Source organism: Dendrobates tinctorius, unplaced genomic scaffold (genome assembly GCF_039654945.1).
Source record: "Dendrobates tinctorius isolate UK_male_01 unplaced genomic scaffold, ASM3965494v1 ptg000120l, whole genome shotgun sequence".
NCBI classification, from domain to species: domain Eukaryota; kingdom Metazoa; phylum Chordata; class Amphibia; order Anura; family Dendrobatidae; genus Dendrobates; species Dendrobates tinctorius.
The window spans coordinates 46,520,001-46,535,289 of NW_027361788.1; the positions used below are offsets into that span (position 1 = coordinate 46,520,001).

The following is a 15,289-nucleotide window of genomic DNA, read 5'->3' on the forward strand; positions in this document are numbered from 1 at the left end:
GAGTGTGAGAGAGTGTGAGAGAGTGTGAGAGAGTGTGAGAGAGTGTGAGAGAGTGTGAGAGAGTGTGAGAGAGTGTGAGAGAGTGTGAGAGAGTGTGAGAGAGTGTGAGAGAGTGTGAGAGAGTGTGAGAGAGTGTGAGAGAGTGTGAGAGAGTGTGAGAGAGTGTGAGAGAGTGTGAGAGAGTGTGAGAGAGTGTGAGAGAGTGTGAGAGAGTGTGAGAGAGTGTGAGAGAGTGTGAGAGAGTGTGAGAGAGTGTGAGAGAGTGTGAGAGAGTGTGAGAGAGTGTGAGAGAGTGTGAGAGAGTGTGAGAGAGTGTGAGAGAGTGTGAGAGAGTGTGAGAGAGTGTGAGAGAGTGTGAGAGAGTGTGAGAGAGTGTGAGAGAGTGTGAGAGAGTGTGAGAGAGTGTGAGAGAGTGTGAGAGAGTGTGAGAGAGTGTGAGAGAGTGTGAGAGAGTGTGAGAGAGTGTGAGAGAGTGTGAGAGAGTGTGAGAGAGTGTGAGAGAGTGTGAGAGAGTGTGAGAGAGTGTGAGAGAGTGTGAGAGAGTGTGAGAGAGTGTGAGAGAGTGTGAGAGAGTGTGAGAGAGTGTGAGAGAGTGTGAGAGAGTGTGAGAGAGTGTGAGAGAGTGTGAGAGAGTGTGAGAGAGTGTGAGAGAGTGTGAGAGAGTGTGAGAGAGTGTGAGAGAGTGTGAGAGAGTGTGAGAGAGTGTGAGAGAGTGTGAGAGAGTGTGAGAGAGTGTGAGAGAGTGTGAGAGAGTGTGAGAGAGTGTGAGAGAGTGTGAGAGAGTGTGAGAGAGTGTGAGAGAGTGTGAGAGAGTGTGAGAGAGTGTGAGAGAGTGTGAGAGAGTGTGAGAGAGTGTGAGAGAGTGTGAGAGAGTGTGAGAGAGTGTGAGAGAGTGTGAGAGAGTGTGAGAGAGTGTGAGAGAGTGTGAGAGAGTGTGAGAGAGTGTGAGAGAGTGTGAGAGAGTGTGAGAGAGTGTGAGAGAGTGTGAGAGAGTGTGAGAGAGTGTGAGAGAGTGTGAGAGAGTGTGAGAGAGTGTGAGAGAGTGTGAGAGAGTGTGAGAGAGTGTGAGAGAGTGTGAGAGAGTGTGAGAGAGTGTGAGAGAGTGTGAGAGAGTGTGAGAGAGTGTGAGAGAGTGTGAGAGAGTGTGAGAGAGTGTGAGAGAGTGTGAGAGAGTGTGAGAGAGTGTGAGAGAGTGTGAGAGAGTGTGAGAGAGAGTGTGTGAGTAAAAAAGTCTATCCTTAGGCCCAAGGCGATCAGAATTAATAACCAAGGGCTGTCCGAGATTTCCTTCAACAAACTGTCAGTTAGAAGGTTTCTTGTCTCGGGATAAGTTACCGAAGAGGACCTCCATCTCCTCTTCTCTCATCCCATTCCTGTTTCCTCAGTGACCTCCTCTAAAAGAACTCTGTTATGAAAGGACCTTTTAAAAGCTATAGGCCCCAGGTTTGGGCATCCCTTTATTTTATCCCCTGCCTTTGGAGGATGTGATCCAACGTCTCCCTGAATAGGAACTTAGTTTTGCAGGGGATCGAGCATAGCTTCATTTAAGCTTGTAAATCCCCTGGCCAACATTTGAGCCACAACTTTCTTCGGGCTGCGTTTTGACAGAGCTGCCGCTTTGGATGATAATCGTACCGAGTTGGCTGATAAGTCCGTCGAGAAGGCCGCCTGCTCCCCTTATTCTTGGAATAGATTCCCGAATCTTTTCCCCTGGGTGTACCTTGCCTCAACTATTTATCTAGTTGATCCACCCATACCATAAGGCTCTGAAGTTACATGTTGCCGCTATAGCTGGCCTATTGCTTCCCAAGCACCCTTGAGGAAGGTATCAGCCTTTTTTTATCTAAGGGGAGATTCAGAGTACCCCTGTCCTCAAAGGGGAATGCAAACTTTTTTTTTTTTTTTTTTTTGAGGCCTTGGAGACAGCTACTTCGGATTTCGAGGCCTTGTCCGAAGAGGTGGACGCCCCTTCGTCAAAGGGATATTTCCTCTTAAGGGAAGGGACTGCCTATCCGGCTTTTCCTTTTTTTCCCTGTACATTCTCGTTTAGCAGGAACACCCTGAGTTTCTTTTGGCCCAGTCCCCCAACATTATGTCCTGGACGGGCCTATCAGGGTGAGGGTCTGCCACCCTCATGGTAGATCTTTATGCCTTTACCAGCATGTCTACCTCCTCTAGGGGAAAACAATGACGGCCTCCCATTTGCTCACCTGAGGATGATGAGCCGGTGTCCGAGGTATGTGAGGTAATCTCCTCTGGCGTCAAGACATGTGACTGGGAACCCGCTATGGCATCCCCCCTTTAACTTTTCCCACCCCATGTCAGGGATGAAAGGGGGGGTACTCAACCTCTGAACTGATTACAGCTCTTAAGTCCGCGGGATTCACGGAGCCTCTTATCTCATGAGATTGGTAGGGCTCTGCTACCAGTGGGGCATACCCCATTCTTTGTTTTCTCCCCTTATTTCCCTGATAAGGGAAAAGAAGTCTGTTACAATGGTGAACATTCTCAAAGGTCACTCACCAGGTATGCGTGGTTGCAGGTACCAGTTTGGGAGGTGGATTCAGGTCCCATACGGGCTGATCCAAGGATGGTGACTGCTCCTTGCAGCCGATCTGCTGTGCTGCGTGGCTACTAGACCGGTCACCACGCCTGTCCACTCTTTTTTGCCAGAGATGATTGTGTCGCTGCTGCCTGGCTCCTGCTATTCCCCTGTCCCCCACTTCCGGGACACTTCCAGTCAGGAGCACTTTCATTTTCGAATCTCCCGGCGTGTGACGTCACCTCTCCGAGGCTGCACCGCTCTGTCCAGGGAGTGCACCGTGCGCATGCGCCGACTGCGGGGACCCGGAAGTTGTTTGTCATTTCCGGGGCAGCGCCATATTGGTACACCTCTGTAGCATAGCGCAGCCCGTGCATGCCCTGGGTCCCCACCAGCCCCAGCCTCCTTTCCAGAGCAGCGGCTCGGTCCTCTCCCCCCCGACCACCCTGTCGAGCCTGTTGGCTGCAGGGGTGGCGGCTTCAGGAACCGACCCCGCCGTGACAGGGGCCTCCCCGCTGTCAATCCTCAGACAGGATGGCCCTGGATCTCCTCTTTGGTAAGCTGCTGCTGGTTCTGTAGGTCACCCGTCAAGGACAGGAACCCAACTGAAGGCGGAGGGGAGGTACCCGCCTTTTTATCTGTAGGTTCCTGTCCAGGATGGGCGGATCCCCTTTCTCCGTGGTGCTGTCATGGGTGAGAAAATCTTTTGCCCCTTTTGATATATTGGTTCATATGCAATATACAATATGTATATACGATACCTTAATATTTATGCGGCTTCATTTGTATTTTTGTCCCCACTTATAACTTTGTTGCACTTATGCTCTATATATGACTATAAATCAAAATATTGAATTATTGTTGGGGGGGAAAAAAAAAAAAAAAAAAAAAAAAAAAAAAACTTCCTTGTAGCTTTCTTTCAGTTTTGTATTGATTTTGGAAGTACCATTTTTTAGGCATTAATTTTGTATCTGATCTATTAGATGAGAAGCAGCCTAGATCTGAGCTTCCCTATCCATGGTCAGAATTATGGATTAGTATCTTTGGAGGTTTTCAAGAAAAAAAAAAAAATATTCTATTTCTGTGCTAGAGAAACAAAAAAAAAGTCAATCACTAGTGGGTGAAAGTAGTGACATGCAAACTATTGCCAGACATCACCAAGTCTACATATCTCACCTGGCGGGCAACAACATCCACATCAAGCAGGGAGAGGTGCTTCCCAAAGACCACAGAGGCGTGATGCAGAAACATCTGAGAGCAGTGCTTGTTGGGGGCTGGTTCTGGTTCCCACCGGACCTGGAATCAGGAAAGCTCTAGTTGGAGGCATCATACAGATGTCTGACTGGGGAGAGGCAAAGAGCTGCCTAAACTCTACCCAATGACAGCACTTACTGGATCCACATTTCCATCCCCCACTGGCATCATTTTGCATCCCAATTAGCTTGTACAAGTGGAACAATCATTGTTTTGACCATAAATACCATCCATGCCAATATCCACCATGTCACTGATCTGGCCCAGAGGTGTTGTCATGGGGCCTTCCTGTAACCATTTTCAGTTACAGAAACTCATCTGACTATACTACACTTAGGTTGAGATCTCTGATGTGCCTCCACTAGGTCCTGGTGCACAATGTATTTCATCAGCAAGGAGAATTCTTACCTTCCAAGTGTGCTTGAAAAAATCCCAGATACGCGACTTTGTGTATCGGAGGTCGATCCCACTCAGAATGCCAGGTTCATGCAGGAAAGCAAGATGAGCAATATCTGCAGCATTCTCTGGGATCTCCTGCAATCAGACGAGACATATGATGAAACCTCAGCACTGAAGGCACGGAGGACATTGCTGCACCTCAAAGGCAGCTTCCTAGGTTTGCATATTAGCATCATGGGGGGGGGGGGGGTAAAGAATTAAAACATAGTTCTTGCAGAGATGAGGGAATCTGGGAAAGGCTGACTAGAACTGACATTGTTGGTAAGGGGTCAACTTAAGCAGATAGCATAAAAGGCTGATAACAGCAAACAATAAGTTGTATTCAATGAATGCAGGTTTGGGCCCCCCATATGGTTTTGGTTCAATAGAGATAATGTTAAGAGTGAAAGCTAGTGAACTTAATGTCACCACTCAGTGGGTAGAGTCACAATCCAGAACAGGAGTGGCTGCATTCTCCATAACAAGCAATGGGAACAGCAGCGACAAGCTGGTAATGACAGCGACCCCTCACCTCTATATGAGCGTTGACATAATGCTCAGTGCGACCTTGGTATATCCACTTCTTACTGGTGATCTCTTCCTGCTCTGGGATTTTCCACGTTGGCTCAATCCGGTCACAGTGGTACCAGACAAAGATCATAGCGTTAATATCACAGCACGGCCAGGTCTTGATTTTGGCAAATTCTGGGACTGCAGGAGATTGTCGTGGTTAGGACTCGATATAACATGACAGTCAGTGCTCAAAATGAAACTTGGCCTCTCATCCAGAAACTGTGCCACAGATGTTCACAGGTTGTGCATGGAGCTACAGTGCAGACCCACCAGACTTGAGCTGCAAAACCACCACCTGTCACAGGAAGGCACCAGTCATGGCAGACAGTGGACATGTTTCTCATTAAGTCCATACCCCATAGTATAATCCAAAGTTATTTCCCTCCCATGTGATGCATTATGTATTAGTTCATGCCTGGCAACCTCTACACTTGCTGTCTGGGTGACCCTTATTTATCTACGAGAAGTTCTGCTGCATAGTGCACTGCACTTCAACAGCACAGACTTGTTTTAAGGCTCTGGTATCAAGATTGTTTGCATAGAGCACTTCCTACCTTTTTCAGCATAGGGTATCCTGGCACATTTCCCATCCACTCCACAGAACTGCCAGCCATGGAAAGGACATTCAATGCAGTCTCCGACCACTCTACCTCCCACAGCAAGATTTGCACCAAGGTGAGGGCAGTAAGCATCTACAGCATATACTTTGCCATCCAGGGTACGGTACACTGCGATCTGCTCACCTGCAAGGCCAAAAGAGTGTCAGGCGTCTACTACAGCAACCAAACTGTCAAGTGAATACTAGCACAAAGATTTTCTGCACAGATCACCCTTTATTATGATTTGGGCTCAGTGTCCCCTTCTTCCATAGGAGACCCATGGGTGCATTCTCACCAGCAGGTCATGCTATGGTATAAGTCTGGTAACAAGTGACCTTTAAAGGCAGAAAGTGCAGAGCCTTGGCTATGTGTGGAGTTCCTCCTTTTTTAATGCAGCCAAGTATTCTACAGTGTGAACCTAATGATACCCAAAAACCATTAGCTCCTGACAAATACTGAACCGGGGCCCAACGTAACACTATGTGCATATCAGATGTGGAGACATTACACAACAGGTGATAAGCCCTACAGTTACCTCCATGCCATCACGATTAACACCCCCCCACCCATGATCTCCTCGCCCCCCCACCCATGATCTCCTCGCCCCATGCTCCCACCCCCCCACCCATGATCTCCTCGCCCCATGCTCCCGCCCCACCCACCCATGATCTCCTCGCCCCCCACCCATGATCTCCTCGCCCCATGCTCCCGCCCCACCCACCCATGATCTCCTCGCCCCCCCACCCATGATCTCCTCGCCCCATGCTCCCGCCCCACCCACCCATGATCTCCTCGCCCCCCCACCCATGATCTCCTCGCCCCATGCTCCCGCCCCACCCACCCATGATCTCCTCGCCCCCCCACCCATGATCTCCTCGCCCCATGCTCCCGCCCCACCCACCCATGATCTCCTCGCCCCCCCACCCATGATCTCCTCGCCCCATGCTCCCGCCCCACCCACCCATGATCTCCTCGCCCCCCCACCCATGATCTCCTCGCCCCATGCTCCCGCCCCACCCACCCATGATCTCCTCCCCCCCCAGCCATGATCTCCTCGCCCCATGCTCCCGCCCCACCCACCCACGATCTCCTCGCCCCCCCAGCCATGATCTCCTCGCCCCATGCTCCCGCCCCACCCACGATCTCCTCGCCCCATGCTCCCGCCCCACCCACCCATGATCTCCTCGCCCCCCCCCCCACCCATGATCTCCTCGCCCCCCCCACCCATGATCTCCTCGCCCCATGCTCCCGCCCCCCCACCCATGATCTCCTCGCCCCCCCCACCCATGATCTCCTCGCCCCCCCCACCCATGATCTCCTCGCCCCCCCCACCCATGATCTCCTCGCCCCCCCCACCCATGATCTCCTCGCCCCCCCCCACCCATGATCTCCTCGCCCCCCCCCCACCCATGATCTCCTCGCCCCATGCTCCCGCCCCCCCCACCCATGATCTCCTCGCCCCCCCCCCATGATCTCCTCGCCCCCCCCCATGATCTCCTCGCCCCCCCCACCCATGATCTCCTCGCCCCCCCCACCCATGATCTCCTCGCCCCCCCCACCCATGATCTCCTCGCCCCCCCCCCACCCATGATCTCCTCGCCCCCCCCCACCCATGATCTCCTCGCCCCCCCCCACCCATGATCTCCTCGCCCCCCCCCACCCATGATCTCCTCGCCCCCCCCACCCATGATCTCCTCGCCCCCCCCACCCATGATCTCCTCGCCCCCCCCCACCCATGATCTCCTCGCCCCCCCCCACCCATGATCTCCTCGCCCCCCCCCACCCATGATCTCCTCGCCCCCCCCCACCCATGATCTCCTCGCCCCCCCCCACCCATGATCTCCTCGCCCCCCCCCACCCATGATCTCCTCGCCCCCCCCCACCCATGATCTCCTCGCCCCCCCCCACCCATGATCTCCTCGCCCCCCCCCACCCATGATCTCCTCGCCCCCCCCCACCCATGATCTCCTCGCCCCCCCCCACCCATGATCTCCTCGCCCCCCCCCACCCATGATCTCCTCGCCCCCCCCCACCCATGATCTCCTCGCCCCCCCCCACCCATGATCTCCTCGCCCCATGCTCCCCCCCCCCCCACCCATGATCTCCTCGCCCCCCCCCCACCCATGATCTCCTCGCCCCCCCCCAACCCATGATCTCCTCGCCCCATGCTCTCTGCACAAGTCCTAACGTTTTCTCATGTTTTGGATATACCTCATCTGTTCTGATGTTGAAAGTCATTCAGACACACTGGAGGATTGGTGAGGTCATTAACCAACTCACACCAATACTGGCCATATATTAATATAGTAAAGGGCTACAGACATTTCTGCTTGGAAACAGAAAACATGCAACCTACGGTAGTTGCAAATTACAGACCAGTCCAGCTCCTACTGAGGAACAGGCAAAGAGCACAAGTCTGTATACAACAATGAAAAATCCATGGGTGCCTTTGAAAAACTGCACTCCATCTGTCAGAGGCAAATCAGCACCATTTACTTTTATAGTGTCAACATGCATTACCAGACAACTTCCAGACAGTGTGGTGCCCTTTCTGGAAGAAAGTCTTCCTACCTCTGCAGACTCTTTAAGGTTCTGCCGATAACGAGATGTACAATCAGGGCTGGTTTTAGGCAAAGTTTAAAATGGGCCCCAAATGCTAACATATTGCACATCACACAGAAGCATTTCGGTTGCAGTTATATGCGCTGAGTTCAGGCCGCTAAATGAGTGTGATCGACAATATTGAAGTCGTTCAACGCTTGTTTCCCGTCCTCTTTCCACCGGCTGAGAAAGAATGATGGGGGCAGAATGATCACTAATGGATCACCATACAGTATCATGTTATCAGCAGCACATCTACAGTTTACACCCCATAGTATAATACAGTCCCCATAGTCCTTCATATAGTATACACTCCTCATAGTATACACTCATAGCCCTCCATATTAAAATACACTCAGTCCTCAATATAATATACTCCTCATAGTCTGCCATATATTAAAATACACCGCTAGTCTTCCATGTAATACAATTCACTTCCCATAGTATAATGCACCATATAGTTCTTCACATAGTATAATGTATTCCCCATAGTCCTCGATACAGTATAATGCAGCCCACATATAGTATAATGCAGCCACCCCTTACAGCATAATGCAGCCACCCCACAGAGTATAATGTAACCCCCATAGAATATATGGCAGCCCCTTATAGAATATAATGTAGCCCACTCAAAGCATGATGAAGCCCCCATACAATATAATCTAGCCCTCCTTATAATATAGTGCCAACTGAAGCCACATGCACCCACACTGCACCCCCAGTTGTATGCTAATGTGGTGTCCACTAGATACATCCCCTTCCTGTCAAAGAAGCCATGTGCCATGACCCGACCCTATACATCAGCCTCCCTTCACTGACACCATCCATCACAGCAGGCCACTATCCCCACCAGGGAACCTGCCCACCAGCCTCTCAGTCACACCATCCATCATGACACATGCACACTGCACTTCCTCACCATCTACTTACACTCCCTGGTATATGCACAAGCTTTGTATCACATGGACAATTAAACCACACCTGTGTCCCTTAAATGTCATCACACACCTCTGACAGATGGCATATGTCCAGGTGCAGTTGGAACGTGCGAGTGACATTAGGGCACACATTATCTATGGGACTTTACAGAGTGAAGAGTGGGCAGTCTGTAGTTGGCATGGCACAAGCCATAAAGCACAGTGTTGTAGTACAATTCTGAATATAGGACATCAGTGAGGAGCAATAGTTACCATCTCCTCCATGGATGTGTTATATATGTTATTCCCATAGATATGAGGCGTCAGAGCCCTCATGTAACCTGCCTGCAACCAAGGCAATTGGACAGAATATGGGTAGATTCTATGTATAAACCACATTGCCAGTCACTGACAGCCCGCAGGGCTCTCAACCCCCTTAATGACAGCCCGCAGGGCTCCCAACCCCCTTAACGACAGCCCGCAGGGCTCCCAACCCCCTTAACGACAGCCCGCAGGGCTCCCAACCCCCTTAACGACAGCCAGCAGGGCTCTCAACCCCCTTAACGACAGCCAGCAGGGCTCTCAACCCCCTTAACGACAGCCCGCAGGGCTCTCAACCCCCTTAACGACAGCCCGCAGGGCTCTCAACCCCCTTAACGACAGCCCGCAGGGCTCTCAACCCCCTTAACGACAGCCCGCAGGGCTCTCAACCCCCTTAACGACAGCCCGCAGGGCTCTCAACCCCCTTAACGACAGCCCGCAGGGCTCTCAACCCCCTTAACGACAGCCCGCAGGGCTCTCAACCCCCTTAACGACAGCCCGCAGGGCTCTCAACCCCCTTAACGACAGCCCGCAGGGCTCTCAACCCCCTTAACGACAGCCCGCAGGGCTCTCAACCCCCTTAACGACAGCCCGCAGGGCTCTCAACCCCCTTAACGACAGCCCGCAGGGCTCTCAACCCCCTTAACGACAGCCCGCAGGGCTCTCAACCCCCTTAACGACAGCCCGCAGGGATCTCAACCCCCTTAACGACAGCCAGCAGGGATCTCAACCCCCTTAACGACAGCCAGCAGGGATCTCAACCCCCTTAACGACAGCCAGCAGGGATCTCAACCCCCTTAACGACAGCCAGCAGGGATCTCAACCCCCTTAACGACAGCCAGCAGGGATCTCAACCCCCTTAACGACAGCCAGCAGGGATCTCAACCCCCTTAACGACAGCCAGCAGGGATCTCAACCCCCTTAACGACAGCCAGCAGGGATCTCAACCCCCTTAACGACAGCCAGCAGGGATCTCAACCCCCTTAACGACAGCCAGCAGGGATCTCAACCCCCTTAACGACAGCCAGCAGGGATCTCAACCCCCTTAACGACAGCCAGCAGGGATCTCAACCCCCTTAACGACAGCCAGCAGGGATCTCAACCCCCTTAACGACAGCCAGCAGGGATCTCAACCCCCTTAACGACAGCCAGCAGGGATCTCAACCCCCTTGACAGCCAGCAGGGATCTCAACCCCCTTAACGACAGCCAGCAGGGATCTCAACCCCCTTAACGACAGCCAGCAGGGATCTCAACCCCCTTAACGACAGCCAGCAGGGATCTCAACCCCCTTAACGACAGCCAGCAGGGATCTCAACCCCATGCTCTGAGACTGAAAAGCGCTTGTGACCAGATGACAGCTCCTGCCATTGTCCTGCATTGGGGCTGAGAACTTTCTGCAGAATGAACTCCCTCCTCTAGAATCCACACAACAAACTGCTCCGACCCCACATTCCTGTCTCTGGGAAACTGGTTCTACCAGAACCACCAAGTACAGGACAAAGGTAACTATGGTGGAGGATTACACTCACTGGGATCATCACCACCATCATTGTCAGCATGGACCACAGCAGAGTGATGGCACCTGCCCGACGTTACACCAGACACCGCTGCCCACCAGGCATTATGGCAAGCTGATGGTAGAAAGTCATCTAGTGATTACTGACAGCTGACGTAGACCTGTCACAACACAGCAGATGGGAAGCCAGACGACAAACGCCACTCTGCTACAACGGGGAGTGACCATTAACCCAAGCTCCACACCTGTGCGACCAGGCCACGCTCTGCCCTAAGGCCATGTGCACACGATGCAGATTTCCAGCGGATCCGCAGCGGATTTTACCGCGCAGAAACGTTGCATATCCGCATTGTGATGTACAGTAGCATGTTACTCAATAGAAAAAAAAAAAAAACGCTGTGCAGACGCTGCGGATTTTTCTGCGCGGTATTCTTGTGGTTCAAAATATGCAGCATGTCACTTCTTTTGTGCGGTTTTCCACCTGCTTCATTCCCCAAATCCGCAGGGGGAAATCGGCAGGGGATTTCTTCAATTCTGCGCGGAAAAATCCGCAGGGCAAAAAAGTACGTGTGCACTCAGCCTAAGGCCATGTGCACACGATGCAGATTTGCAGCGGATTTTACCGCGCAGAAACGTTGCATATCCGCATTGTGATGTACAGTACCTTTAAAATGAATGAAAAAAAAAAAACGCTGTGCAGACGCTGCGGATTTTTCCGCGCGGTTTTCCTGCGGTACAAAATCCGCAGCATGTTACTTCTTTTGTGCGGTTTTCTATCTCCCCTGTCACCAAATCCGCAGGGGGAAAACCGCAATGGAAAACCGCACAAAAACCGCATGAAAACAGCGTGAAAAATGGAAGAAATCCGCAGGAAAAATGCAGGTCATTTGACCTGCGATTTTCTTCCATTCTGCACGGAAAAATCCGCAGGGCTCAAAACTCCGTCTGCACTCAGCCTAACACCAGCCCTGCTCCAAGGCCCCCAGGCGGGGGCAGTAGTGAGCACTGGTGCAGCTCCCCCGCATCACTCTCCGCAGAATCTCCCCAGCACCCTCCATCACTAGCGCTGGGACTTGTAGTGCAATGTGTCCCTTGTCCCGGCGCTCTTACCGCACGCGGTGACGTTGTGCACGGCTCCGGGCAGCAGCAGCGGGGAGTCCAGCACATGGTACCAGCCGTTGGGGTAGATCGGGGGCAGGTCGCCCTTCTTCCGTCTCCTCCGGACCATGCTGGCGGTCTGACCCCGGCTCCTGCCCCGCTCCGGGATATAGCCCACATCGTCCGGGCCCCGCAGCACCTCCAGCGGACGGCTCAGCAGCCGCCACCCGCACAGCCCGAGCGGGAGCAGCGCCAGGCAGAGCAGCACAGGGCTCCGGGCCGGGGAGCTGGAGGCGGCGGAGCGGAGCAGCCCGGGCAGCAGGCGGGTGCTGAGGAGCAGACTCCCGGCACTGGCCAGCAGCACGGCGCCGAGCACACACAGCACGGACAGGGCAAGAAGCGACCGCGCGATCGACTCCATCATTCCCGCCGACACCTGTGTCACAGCCCCGCCCCCTCTCCGCCTTCTTATACCTGCCGTCTCCCCGCAACGCCGCCTCCATGGCAACCGTAGCTACCCACTGGTCACATGACCCATACACCTGCGCTACGTGACCGCATCCACCTCTTACCACGTGATTACACAGGTCACTCCACAAGCAGCGCTGCCATAACGGTACCGTGATCCACCGTCAGATGGCGCAAGAAATGGGGCCAATGTGATGTGCGCCTCATACCAGCTCAGCACCAGGCGACTTGTCGCGACCTGGGCGATGTTTATTTCCATCTCTCCTACATTTTACCCTTTCTGTGCTGTTTTCTTGACTGTTTTGCTTATCAACTAAATCTGCAGGTTCTCCATTCATTGAAAGGCGCAGAGATATCTAAGGGCTTATGCCCACTTGTGATGGAAACCAATATTAATCTATGATTGTGTGCTCATCTACGGGTTTTTCCAGCTCGGATCGGATCACGATCGTACTGGAGTCAATTCACAGCATGCTGCCATTGTAATCAGAAAACAGATCGCATCCCGCAATAGAAGTCAGTGGGGGCGATAAAAAGATCACACAGCACTCGCACCGTGCGGATGCTGTCCGATTTATACACACCGGTGTCCTCGGAAAAAAGCCGGCAATTCACATGCGGGTACTGTACAATCACACTGACAGCTCAGAAAAGAATTGATAGAATAGATGTATACACATAGAATAAGTGTGAGAATATATATATGTATGTACACCTGTTCTAGATGTATATATGTATTCTATCTATTCTATTCTAATCTATCTCATCTATATATCCCATATCTATCTATCTATCTATCTATCTGTCTGTCTATCTATCTATCTATCTAGCTATCTGTTATCTATCTATCTATCATCTATCTGTCTATTATCTATCTATCTCTCTATCTCTATCTATTATCTATATCTATCTATCTATCTCTCTATATCTATCTATCTATCTATCTATCTCTCTATTATCTATCTATCCATCCATCTATATATGGATACATCTATCTATCTCTATATCTATCTATCTATCTATATCTATCTATCTATCTATCATATACAGTCATATGTAAAAGTGCATATGTGCAAGAATCAGTGACGAAGTTGAAGTTACGCAGGGGATGGATATTTCAGCAAGACAATGATCCAAAACACCGCTCCAAATCTACTCAGGCATTCATGCAGAGGAACAATTACAATGTTCTGGAATGGCCATCCCAGTCCCCAGACCTGAATATCATTGAACATCTGTGGGATGATTTGAAGCTGGCTGTCCATGCTCGGCGACCATCAAACTTAACTGAACTGGAATTGTTTTGTAAACAGGAATGGTCACAAATACCTTCATCCAGGATCCAGGAATTCATTAATAGCTACAGAAAGCGACTAGAGGCTGTTATTTTTGCAAAAGGAGGATCTACGAAATATTAATGTCACTTTTATGTTGAGGTGCCCATACTTTTGCACCGGTCAAATTTTGTTTAAATGCAGATTGCACATTTTCTGTTAGTACAATAAACCTCATTTGAATCCAGAAATATAACTGAGTCCATCAGTTATTAGATATATGAAACTGAAATAGCTGTTGCAAAAACCAAAATTGTTATAAAGAAAAAAGGTTAACATTAATAGGGGTGCCCAACCTTTAACATATGACTGTATATACATATGTTTTGAAGAATATTTTGTTTTAAAACTATGTGCAATTGATTTAGAACATTTCTCTATGGAAAAGCGCATGTTAAAATTGCATTGCAGTCTGACAGCAATCGCACTGCATTCGGATGTAAATCGGATGCTAGGTGTGAAAATCGGATTGTACTCGCACAAAGAAGGCATGACACTCGTCAGACTCTCCTGCATCAAAATTGGACCGATATTTTAATCGCTAGTGTATCTCTGCCCTTACAATGGTAATCCCTTCCCTGAGGGATGGTGCAGGGCCGGGATTCCATAAGAACGACCGTAGGCGTAGCAGCGCTGAGCGTGGCACCACACCACCCGGAGCAGTCTAATTACAAACTCAGCTCTGCTACATCTGTTTGGTATCCTTGTATCTTATTGCCTGTTATGTGCAGAAAACTGGGTCAGGACTGTGGCATCCACAGAGAGGGCACGATTTGGGAGGAATTCATATTTTATTAGCTAATGTGTAGCAGTCCATCAAATGATGCAGTTGCTAAGGAGACGGGGCTGGTTGCTAGGGAACAGGACGGAGCAGTCAGCGAGCAGATACAAAGCGTCAGTGGGAACAATCAGGATTTGTGATGAGAAAACAGGTTTTATATCAGAGAAGACAATCCTCTAGCTGGCGGTGGCCATAGTGAGATGTCAGGGGGGCCCAGGATGACCGCACCTCAGTGATGGCATGGAGAGAATAATACTGCCACCCCCACTCCATGTGCAGGACACATTGTACACAGATGTAATTGCCATGCCAGTTACACCAGCTGTAGACTTATTGGTGGCCATTCTATTGAATCTACAAGATAGGTCCTCGAGGTCTAAAGACTCCCACTGGTTGCGCCTCCTATTCTTCTTTCTACCTTGGGCATGGAGCCTGGGTGGGTTACAACACTATGCAATTCAAGAGAACCATGGCTTGTAACCCCTTGAAATATTGTCTGGGGGTCACTGAACAGGTTCTGCTCCGTCATGGCCAGGATGCCGTGCTGGTCTCTGAGCTTGCCAGAGCTTTCTCCCCACTAGTTAGAGACTCAGTCTTTCTGAGCTCTTATGATCGGCCCTCAGGAGAGTGGGAGTATAATGACCACCATGATGAAAACAGCATATCACCGCAGAGGAAAGGGTCCGTCCTGGTGATTCTCATCTTTTCTTTAGCATTCAACCTTAAAGGCCAAGACGCCTGCTGAGAGAGGTCGTAGTAAGGAGAACCCCGTATCTGATGAGAGCCAAAGCCAAGGGACGTGTACTCCAATCTGTCAATGAGGTCCTACAGGTTGATAACCAGTGA

At 51.1% G+C, this 15,289-nt stretch overlaps 1 protein-coding gene across 1 annotated transcript in view; it reads right to left on the reverse strand.

Moving 5' to 3' along the window:
* The window catches only part of LOC141046739 (cholesterol 7-desaturase nvd-like), an 18,729-nt gene extending 6,351 nt beyond the window's left edge, over positions 1-12,378 (reverse strand). Inside the window, 6 exon segments of the mRNA XM_073541382.1 lie at positions 3,719-3,838; positions 4,205-4,330; positions 4,767-4,945; positions 5,362-5,550; positions 11,873-12,281; positions 12,283-12,378. Of these exon segments, the coding sequence (XP_073397483.1) occupies positions 3,719-3,838; positions 4,205-4,330; positions 4,767-4,945; positions 5,362-5,550; positions 11,873-12,281; positions 12,283-12,363 (1,104 nt within the window). The 5' untranslated portion in view covers positions 12,364-12,378.
* Positions 12,379-15,289: the final 2,911 nt, after the last annotated feature.